The sequence below is a fragment of the Limulus polyphemus genome, unplaced genomic scaffold (assembly GCF_000517525.1).
Source record: "Limulus polyphemus unplaced genomic scaffold, Limulus_polyphemus-2.1.2 Scaffold1612, whole genome shotgun sequence".
NCBI lineage: Eukaryota > Metazoa > Arthropoda > Merostomata > Xiphosura > Limulidae > Limulus > Limulus polyphemus.
Genome location: NW_013667222.1, coordinates 18,792 through 30,894, shown reverse-complemented (window position 1 = coordinate 30,894; position 12,103 = coordinate 18,792). Strand labels below are relative to the sequence as shown.

Genomic DNA, 12,103 nt, shown 5'->3' with positions numbered 1-12,103 from the left:
CAGACTACCGGCATCTGCTAGTACCAAATCAGAATTTACTAACACAGGCTACCGGTATCTGCTAGTACCAAATCAAAATTTACTAACACAGACTACCGGCATCTGCTAGTACCAAATCAGAATTCGACCTAAACTCTCATCATATGAAACTATCATACTTTCTCTATAAAACATTTCCATCGTGAATTCAAAGTTGTTTGAAAGAAGTGGATGTGGTTTAGGTGCAATAAATCTCAAGTTTGATTATGTTTTTACCATTTAAAACTTTCACACTGTACTTTTAGATAAGCAGCAATATCTTAACAAAACTTTTAACATTATACGCTTGCAATGTGAAATTCTGAAACATTTTTTACATAAACATTCCGTAATGAAACACCTATCTTATAACCGTCTAGTTAAAACTTTACCATGAAAAATTTCTTTTATTCTTAAAATCTTATCACTTTTTAAGTACATGCTACAGAACACAATCAAATTTGTGATACACGTGTATTGTACTTAAATATTACGTGAATGTGTACAATATGTGTATAAATAGTATTAAAATAGAGGAATTTAGAATACATACATAATAACAGTTTTCTTCAGGAAGAAAGCACATTCTGCATTCCTGATAAATAATAATATATTCTCACGTTTAAAGACGTCAGATTACATTGTATATCTTATTAAAAATTATGAATTTAAGATATACAATACCAGTTTGAAATTATCGTTTAAGGAATAAAAACATTACATATCCTCTGTTCATTGTCTTGATTATAATATGGGGAAGTACAGTATATATGATAACATGAACATAATATTGATAATATGGCTTAGTTTTCAATTGTCTATAAAACGAAACAACCGTAATGAACAAACTCTTACAATTCCTTCTACATATAGCTGTGATCTTTATCGTGCCTAACTGGGACAACTGAGGCTGGAGGTATTCTATAAAACAATAGGTCTGGTGCTACATCATTAAATATGTAGCAGTTAACAGCACAACAGGAACTTATCACTTCATTTTCAAGAAAAGTCGATAATTATCAGCATACTTCGCATGTGTCAATTCTGTATCTCCATCCAATATGACGTCACATTCCATTAGCCGGAAGTGTGTGACGTCATCTGTATAGGTTTTGTAATAATGTATCACACATCTGTCATACCAAAACTTCAGTAGTATTGACGCGCTCAGAAAGTCAGAGTCATGCAGGGCAATGCTTCGCCCCATATTTCCAGCCTGGTAAAAACAATGCTGACGTAAGGTTTTGGTAAGGATCGCATTTTCCTCAACCACTTCCATCATGCATGACTACAACCTTTTGTTAACTACTTGCTCTTGGTCGTTTAGAGGATGCATATCTATTGCTGTAACTTAGGAACCATTCCTGAATTGTAGGATGCCATTGCACTAGAGATTCTGACAAAACCCGGGAGATGTCACGTGCTGCAATAGTCAGTACCATTGTCAAGGTGAAAATGATGATGGAAACATTGAGAAGTTGCTAATGTAACAGCCTTAGTGTCAATTCCAGAAAGCAAAGGAATTCATTTACTGCTACCATTTATGTACGTAGGCAAAATATTTCGCATATATGTTATACAGTTCGTCTTAAACAGAGTTTCAAATATTCGTTCTGACTATATAATCAGCCTGTAGAAGTTCCTTAATTTTATTACCTATGCAGTACTTCTACTTTCACTAACTGTGTATTGACTCCCTCCCTTTAAATAATTACTGAGTATTCCCTTTACTTTCAGTAATCATTTAGTGCACATATTACACTCATTAACAATGTTTTACCTTCCCTACTTTATTTAACCGTGTATTGACACCGTCTTTAACTAATTAGTTAATATTCTCTTTACTTTCAGTAATCATTTAGTGCACATCTTACACTCATTAACAATGTTATACCTTCTCTACTTTCGCTAACCGTACAGTCATTTCTTTACCTTTACTAGCTCTCTGGTACTTACTTACAGTAACAATATAATGCTTCCCCATCTTTAACTGACTGTGTATTAATTCTATCTCTATTATTTAGCACCTTTCTTACTTACAATAAATTATGTAATCTTTTCCCTGTTTTCACTAACTTCGCTTTCCGTATAATCTTACTATTTACCATCTGCAACCCCTTTTTTACAACTTCGCTAACCGTATGGCTCCCTTCACACTTTACATCTATATCTCATTCAATACTTTTGCTAAACATATTCCCTCACTATCAACCATCTACAACCAACTTCATTAACCATTTAGCCTTACTCTTTAGTATCTATATCCATTTAACACATAGCTTCACTCTTTAGTATCTATATCCATTTAACATATAGCTTCACTCTTTAGTATCTATATCCATTTAACATATAGCTTCACTCTTTAGTATCTATATCCATTTAACATATAGCTTCACTCTTTAGTATCTATATCCATTTAACACATAGCTTCACTCTTTAGTATCTATATCCATTTAACACATAGCTTCACTCTTTAGTATCTATATCCATTTAATACATAGCTTCACTCTTTACCAATTATATCTCATTTCTATTTTACCTAAGCCCTCCATACCCGTTTTGTGTGAAGTGGCTTTCCTTATTTTCAGTACAAATGGCAGAGTGGAACTGTATACTTCCGATCGTTCTATCTGTTAAGGAATAGTGTTTTATATATGGTCATGCTGGTAGTGTGAAGTGGACGTTCTTATTTTCAGTCAAACTGGTAGATGCTGTTTTTCCTTTCGGCGTTAAATCTGTTAAAGTATAGTGTTTCATATATGGTCATGCTGGTAGTGTGAAGTGGACGTTCTTATTTTCAGTCAAACTGGTAGATGCTGTTTTTCCTTTCGGCGTTAAATCTGTTAAAGTATAGTGTTTTATATGTGGTCATGCTGGTAGTGTGAAGTGGACGTTTTTATTTTCAGTCAAACTGGTAGATGCTGTTTTTCCTCTCGGCGTTAAATCTGTTAAAGTATAGTGTTTTATATGTGGTCATGCTGGTAGTGTGAAGTGGACGTTTTTATTTTCAGTCAAACTAGAAGAGGATGTATTTCCTTTCGGCGTTAAATCTGTTAAAATGTATAGTGTTTTATATATGGTCTGCTGGTCGTGTGAAGTGGCCGTTCTTATTTTCAGTCAAACTGGTAGATGCTGTTTTTCCTCTCGGCGTTAAATCTGTTAGGGTAGATTGATTTATATATGATTATGCTGGTAGTGTGAAGTGGCCCTTTTTATTTCCAGGCAAACTCATAGAGCGTGTTTTTCATTTCCCTCATTAAATCTGTTAGGGTTGAGTGTTTTATATATGATTATGCCCGTAGTGTAAAGTGGCCATTCTTATTTTCAGTCAAACTAGAAATGGCTGTTTTTCCTTTCGGCGTTAAATCTCTTAGGGGAGAGTGTTTTATATATGATTATGCCCGTAGTGTAAAGTGGCCATTCTTATTTTCAGTCAAACTAGAAATGGCTGTTTTCCTTTCGGCGTTAAATCTCTTAGGGGAGAGTGTTTTATATATTATTGTGCTGGTAGTGAGAAAGTGACCTTTCTTATTCTCCCTCAAACTGATAGAGAGTGCTTTTCCTTTCGGCGTTAAATCTGTTAGTGTAGAGTACTCATCTCTAGGAGTATAAAGTAGTTTTCTAATTTTGATAAATAAACTAACTGAGTGGAAAATATTTATTTTCAGTAAATTCAAAAAGTGGGAAAAGTAGCTTTATTGTTATTAGATAAACTTTTAGATGAAAGTATTTTGCTATAGATAATTGCTTCAACGAGTTACGTTCTTTCATGTTAATTAATAGACAGGATCGATCACTGTAACAAACGCATGTAATAGAAAACAGAATTAGAAGAGAACAGTAATCATAATATTTTATGATTTTGATTGATCACAGTAAACTAAAAATTCTGGTGTGGAAGCCATGTTTCCCATATATCGTTGTTGTAGACAGAATATTTTATTCCTTTCGAAAAAATACAATACAACATATTCTAAAAAAAGAAGCTGTTTTATAAGGTTAGAAATATTTGACTAAACGTTAAAAAAAGGTATTCTACCATTCCGACAAAATAAATCACACAGCTCTTCATATTTTCTTTTTACAGCACACTATTAACTTAACTCCAAATTATAGTACTTTAAATGTTGAAAAAAGCTCTTCTATACCAGTTTTACCCAACAAAAGAAAGACACTTTTCCCTATTTTGTTTATATAACAACAGGGAAACCAACGCATTCCACCAGTTTAATTAAATAATTATAATACTATTAGCACTCTTAAAGAAACACTCTTCTCATTTTTACCTTATCAGTTTACTAAAAACACGGACAATTATTTCACACTTCTGTCATTGTTATTAATAAAACACGAAAATCTTCTACCAGATAAACGACTAAAATCAAAAGAGTATCACTTCTGGGAATTACAAATCTAAGGATGGTTTTGATTAGTGTAGAATAATCATATAGAAGGATCTAATCATATATATATTGCGAACCGTGGTGTCTGTCCGAGCATGCACCTGTCTCCTGTTTACGGCGGCCGCTTCCCGCGCTGCGTTTGAAAACCTGGGCACGCAGACAAAGCCCAACTTTCAATTTTGCAGTGAGGGGAGCTGTTTATCTGTTTATTTTTTAATTTCGCGCAAAGCTACACTAGGGCTATCTGCGCTAGCCGTCCCTAATTTAGCAGTGTAAGGCTAGAGGGAGGGCAGCTAGTCATCACCATCCACCGCCAACTCTTGGGCTACTCTTTTACCAACGAATAGTGGGATTAACCGTCACATTATAACGCCCCCACAGCTGAAAGGGCGAGCATGTTTGGTGTGACAGGAATTCGAACCTGCGACCCTCAGATTGCGAGTCGAGTGCCTTAACCACCTGGCCATGCCGGGCCAATGAGGGGAGAAGAGGCATGAATAATGTTGATGGCATATTTTATTCTGTAAGCAGGATATTCTACACTAAATTATTATAAATTAATCACATTATCATTCAAATTTCAAAATGTTTGTTTGTTTGAAGTTATGCACAAAGCTACATAATGGGCTACCTGTGGTCTGCCCACCACGGGTATCAAAACCCGATTTTTAGCGTTGTAAGTCCGCAGACATACCGCTGTGCCACTGGGGGGCATTTCAAAATGTGACGTAACTTAAAGAATAAAAAATCTAGATTTACCGTATGTTATTGTTGAGTGACTCTTAGCATGACTGAAATGCTCAACAATTACTTTTCTCGGTGGGCGGCATAAGTAGCTCAGAGCTTTGTATCTGACTGAACCAAAGAGTGTAACATAATTAACCTTTATAAAGTCATGAAACAATATAAGTTGATAAATTAACTCAAACTCTTCCGTCACTGGGGACGGGTACTTTTGCTTGTTACTAATTAATATCTAATCCTTTTTGTTTTTAAATCAAAACAAGACGCTTGTCTTAGTACATTCTTTAGATTAATCTTAATTTTAATCTAACAAACAACGACGATTAAAAAAAACATAAATTAGTCAACTTCCAAAAGCAATTCCCGAACAAAATTGTAAGGTATTTAAAGAAAAGCTTAGTTTTATTCAATTCTAAATGATTTACCAACTTTCTGAAACTTAATAAATGAGTATTCTTACTTCAGTTATCATTCAAGATACAGGGAAAGACACACTAAAGTTGATAAGGACACTCAATAGGGTACTTGTAAAGACACACTTTGACATAGGCATACACTAGAATGCTTATAAAGCCAATTTACGTTGATATAGACACCCAATAAAGTACTTAGAAAGACAACTTACGTTGACATAGACAACCAATAAAGTAGTTAGAAAGATACACCTAAGTTGATATGGACACCCAATAAAGTACTTAGAAAGACAACTTACGTTGACATAGACAACCAGTAGAGTACTTAGAAAGATACACCTAAGTTGATATAGACACCCAATAAAGTACTTAGAAAGACAACTTACGTTGACATAGACAACCAATAGAGTACTTAGAAAGATACACCTAAGTTGATATGGACACCCAATAAAGTACTTAGAAAGATACACTTTGATATGAACACCCAACAGAATACTTAGAATAACACACGTTGACATGGACACCCAGTAGAGTACTTAGAAAGTCTACGTTGATATGGACACCCAGTACAGTACTTAGAAAGAGACATGTTGATATGGACACTCAGTAGAGTACTTAGAAAGAGACACGTTGATATGGACACCCAACAGAATACTTAGAAAGAGACACGTTGATATGGACACCCAACAAAATACTTAGAAAGACACGCATTGATATGGACATCCAATAGAGTACTTAGAAAGAGACACGTCGATATAAACACCCAGTAGAGTACTTAGAAAGAGACACGTTGATATGGGCACCCAACAGAATACTTAGAAAGAGACACGTTGATATGGACACCCAACAAAATACTTAGGAAGACACACACTGATATGGACATCCAGTAGAGTACTTAGAAAGAGACACGTTGATATAAACACCCAGTAGAGTACTTAGAAAGACACACATTGATATGGACATCCAGTAGAGTACTTAGAAAGAGACACGTTGATATAAACACCCAGTAGAGTACTTAGAAAGAGACACGTTGATATGGGCACCCAACAGAATACTTAGAAAAACACACTTACGTTGATATGGACACCCAACAAAATACTTAGAAAGACACACATTGATATGGACATCCAGTAGAGTACTTAGAAAGAGACACCTTGATATAAACACTCAGTAGAATACTTAGAAAGAGACACGTTGATATGGACACCCAACAGAATACTTAGAAAGACACACTTACGTTGATATGGACACCCAATAGATCGTACTTTTGTCCAGGTGGTTCGTCACTCGGTAGGTAGCGGTAGAACTCCACATGATTTTTGTACCACTTCACAGAGTACAGGTCATCCTTTTCCAGGTCGTATCCACAATACAGCCACACGGGGACGCCCTGTTTCACTCCTGATGGAACTCTTAACTCTGTCAACCTCAAGCAGAACATACCTGGTAAGAAAAGTAGTCTTTTGTTTAATATTTCTGAATTTGACAAAGAGAACTCCAAAGAAGAAAAAACATGCATTAATCAAATAAAGACTCTAATGGCTTTTTAACGAAAGTTCCTTTGTTAAAATTGTTTATTATAGACAAACATTAAAACACCTCTGTTTGTCACAAAAACTGGTCTTCTCTAAACATGCAAAATCGATCTGAAAAAAAAGATTTGTCAGTTGTTTTCAATGTCAACAGCGAGTTATTTTACAGGTATGTTTGTCTCTGTAACAAATCTTTATATTGTTCACTCTCCCACGATGGGTCAGCGTTAAGTTTACGGACTTACAATGCTAATATCCGGGTTTCGATTCCCCGTAGTGAACAGAACGCAGATAGTCCTTTGTGTAGCCTTGCGTTAAAAACAACATCAATATATTGTTATATAACTGAAACTCCAAATAAAGGGAGGTTCTGATGGATATAAACTTTGGACAGAACTCATATGTAGAGAATGTTATGAAAACTGTTGCAGTGTTATAGTTTTCAATACTAATGACTCAGAAGAAATAATTTTAATTTAATACTTTATATTACAGAAAATTCACTTATGATAAAAGCATTGTCAGTATACATCAGTTCAGGGTGTTTTCGTAGCGTTAGTAACACAGCGTATTCTCCGTTTGATTCGAAATTTATCCTTATTGTTGTCTTGTTGATTTATAATAAACTTGATAAATATTTTATAGACTTTTAACTTTAAACCAATAGGAATATACCATTGAACAACAAAAGCTGTCATACCTTTGTTGTCAAGCAATGCCGAGTCATTGTTTAATACAAGCATCTAATATTTCTTGATAAAGAACACGTGTTCCTTTGTCGGCATTATCTGTTCAGTAATATGCAAACACACATACACACACACACACATATATATATGTACAGCAAATGATATTTTTATTTCTCGAAAGAGCTCGTTCATTTAATCAGGAAATGGACATGGCGGATTTAGTTCGAGTGTAACAGAAAATACTGTTAATAAATGAAGTTGGAACAAATGAAAATTTATTTTTCTCGCTAGAGGAATATTAGTGTGAAAATTGAGTTACACGTAATAACATGGATATGTAATCAAATTTATGACTAAAGCATCTGTAATAACTTTTCAGAAAATAATACAAGTAACAGCAACAAAAGTATAGAATACTGATTCTACAGCTTCAATTAGAAAATTAATGTATTCTTAATATAATAAAAAAAACACATTCGTCTGAGCCGGGAGCGAAACTTTGAGTTAGTTCTGCGTCTTAAGATTTTGTCTTCATCATGTTTGTTACATAATTTAACAGTTGTATAGCAATTCTGCATATTTGATCAAATATCAAAACCGTTTTTAAATAGTTTTTGTAACAAGATATAAGGGACTAATGCATATATTTCTGCTCGCTTGTTAACACTAAATAATGCTTTAGTTTTGTTTCATTTGATACGATTTCTTTATACATTTATTATAGTTTAATCATGAACTACAAAATAAGTAATACAGTAGTTTCTTACAGAGTTATTCATTTGGTAGACGTTCTCATCATACCTGTTTTTTTTAGGAAACAATCATTTAACACTGTAGTTATTACGTAGCTTACATTAATTCACGCTGTATGTTTGTGAATTTGTATGTCTGCGAACTCCAAGTTTTGGAGATAGCAGCCTTGAGGTGGCCCTATCTACATGGATCCGCCCCACTAAAAAATGGGCTAAAATGTGCCGGAAGGTCACCCGGACATTGGATTATTTTCAAGTTCGCTGAATACGAATCTGGCAGCGATGTTTATGTTCCTGCACCATCTCCACCTCCTCCTCTCGAAATTCCGGGGATGCAATGCTCGAAATTGTGTATATATATCTCCACTCATAAGCTAGCTGGACCAAAAGTAGTACAAATACTGAGGTACCACTGATGAGTATCCCAATGAGGTTAGTTTTGGGGTACAAATCCTGTTGGGATTTCTATAGGAATATTTGGGATTAGAGGAAGAGCTACATCGGTATACTCTGTAAATCATGAGGGGGCCCTCGAACCTCACAGTGGAGTGCAGGTATTTTATACTGCTCTTATTAAGGAGTTTTTCTGGCAATGATAAGTATTTAGATATTAACTCAGGTTAATTTGGTTCTTTTTGAGATATCTATTAGATATTTGGAAAGTAGAATTGATAATGGCATTCAGAATTGTTAATATTTGGAGAACTCTAGTAACATTTGTTACGAAAATAATTATTCATATATTACAAAACGTTTTGGAAAGCCGAGCTTTTCGGTTCAAGATATTTTCAAACCAAATGTTATAAAAGTGTATTGTAATCGTATTGGTTATTGATAACTGTTTAAGGTAATAGTGTTAAGCTACGTGTTTCCGCTTATAGCTCTTATAGCGTCTCCATGGCCCGAAAGTGCGGAGCGCGTTTTTGCGACAACGGGATGCGAGTATAGAACTCTCAGATTCACAGAATGTAGAATTAGTCTTAAGTCTTTTGATAGAACATATTTTTCATAACCTTACTAAAGTAATTCACAATGTCTCGAAGTTAAGGTTTCTATCATAATTATCTTAATATGTATATATATTGTGGTCACCAATCTCCTTAAAACAGTTTTTACTGACTACATAGACCCCCCAGTGGCTCATAAGTATATTTGACGGCTCCAACCACTAAAAACCGGGTTTCAATACTCGTTGTTGGCACAGCACAGATAGTTTTTTGTGTAGTATTTTGCTGTCCAACAAACAAACAAGTTAAACATAAATCAGCGTTATTTGACAAAGGTTTTTTTTTAATTTGAAAGTAAAACTTACAAAATGGTGCAAAAATAAAAATATACCTTCCCCGAAAGGGGACCGAAGGCCGCCTGGAGGGGTTACCTGTTTTAATTACTCGCATCACTATACAGTACCGTGTTATCTGTCTGTTAGTCAGTAGACACTATAATGGCGTTACATAAAGGACGCTTAACGTTGCAATTTGTACTGTCCTGACGTCAGTAAAACGTGCACACGTCATGAATCACGAGAAGAATTATGCACTCTGTAGGCTACAACACAGCGTGATATGAACTTCAAAAGCAAGAAATAAAAATATTTGTTATTCTTAAGTTTGGTTTTATTTGCTCTTGACACAGACCACTTTCGGGGACCATACGCAAGTACATCTAGTAATTGAAAGGTTTTATGTGCAATGTGTGTTGTTATAAAATGTAGTGCACTGTTTCTATCAAAACACACAAGAACTAGTAATCACCACCGATGTAGTGACATGGTAATAGAATGTTTAATATGGCCAATAGGTCTAAGGCTATGTTATTATGTACCTTATATTACATAGAATTTTTATAAATTCTTCATCTTAAAGAATTTATGCAACGCCTTAATACTTTCATCAACGCTTTTTAGCCTCCATCTGAGAAGAATATCACAAGAAAGCTGCTTATATTTTAATTTTTTTACAAAAAAAAAGTTCCAATAATGCTTAAGTAAATTTTTTGAACATGAAATGTTGATGAAAATTCTTCACTCAAAGTTAAAACAGTTCGTGACGGCCGAGCCACATTCTCCGATGTTATAGTTGAAACGCTATTTGTAGCTATTGTTTTTAAACTATTTTTTAGTCTGTTATAAATCAATTACCAGATCGTACATTTTGGAAGCACGCTTTTCGCTATTACTCAGCTTCCATAATCTTGTCACTACATAAGTATTTTCAAACTCTTGTCAAATCCAGACCGAACAGATAAAATAAAATATATTGTTGATTTTGACCTTTCCCTGTTAATTTAACCTTTCAAACGCAATCACACAAGCACAGATGAATGTGAACTTGAAAGCTTATATCACCAAAAATTCGGGAATAGATCCCTACGGTGAGCATAGCACAAATATATTCCATTGTACACCTTTGTGCTTAAACAAAACGTAACTATTCCAACATTACCTTTTAAGTTTGCACAAGTTCTGTTTTTGAATAAAAAGTTCTGCTAAAAGGTTAAGTCTAACTAACCATCTGTAGCGTCTGAAAATGTAAAGAAATAAATAGAATCGTTCTAAACGGGGAGAATTTAAGTCACAAAGGTTTTGTGCTCGATAAAGTTCGTTTGGCAGAAACTTTGACCACTTTACTATTATTATTTTCAATAACGATCACTTGGCCAAAATGTTGATCATTAACTCATTTTTTCTTACAGTAACTTTAACCGCTTCTTTGTATGATTAACCATAAGGTTGTCTGTAACAGGCTTCGTTGTTTTTTTTAAGCCTGACTTAGATAGTTTCTATTTTTGTTAAATATAGGTCAGAAAAATATTATTTTACTTTTGCTGTAAAATACTGTTATATCGACATTCTAGTTTGTCCAAAAATGGTTCAATTAAATATATTAACACGCTGTTCAGACTTGTTGTCCAGACATCCGTGTGATATAACACAACTCAACGTATGGGTAATTATAGGATTTCGGGAAATTTTATTAAGGTATAACATTTCTTACACTGGTCTTAAGAGGAAATTACATCGACCAACGTAAATAATCTGTTTAATGTGCCTGGACAGTGAATCCAAACATGTAAATTCGTGTCCCGTTGCCTGAAAAACGTATTCTACACTTTGAAGCCATGGACGCAATGTAAGAATGAAGGTCATATCCCAATATTATTAGTATTAAATCAAATAGAAGAGTAATCAACGAGTTGGCGATGGGTTTTGTTCATTAGCTACCTAGTCTATCGTTTCGTTTCAAAATTCGCGATGAAGACAATTAACTGTGATAAAAAATACACAATCAGTCAACATTGTATATTTAAAAATTATCTAATTTTATTGAGCACGACAAAATATTTTCAACCTGAACGACAATAATGCGACACAAACGACAGGTATAGTCTTTCTTAATTTAGAACTTTTGTCTAGAGGACAACCAGTCAGAAGAATTCAATGTACCTAACGGCTACACTCAAACAAACACTGGGATTTACTGTCGTTTTTCTTTGTTTGTTTATAATTAAGCACAAAGCCACACAATAGGCTATCTCTTCTCTGCCCACCAC

At 34.4% G+C, this 12,103-nt stretch overlaps 1 protein-coding gene across 1 annotated transcript in view; it reads right to left on the bottom strand.

Annotated features, from left to right (window-relative positions):
* The window catches only part of LOC106464294, a gene marked incomplete at its 5' end in the record, with an annotated part of 46,169 nt that extends 39,148 nt beyond the window's left edge, over positions 1-7,021 (bottom strand). The window contains one exon of the mRNA XM_022391992.1: positions 6,816-7,021. Within this exon, the coding sequence (XP_022247700.1) occupies positions 6,816-7,021 (206 nt within the window). The remainder of the gene's footprint in view (positions 1-6,815) is intronic.
* Positions 7,022-12,103: the final 5,082 nt, after the last annotated feature.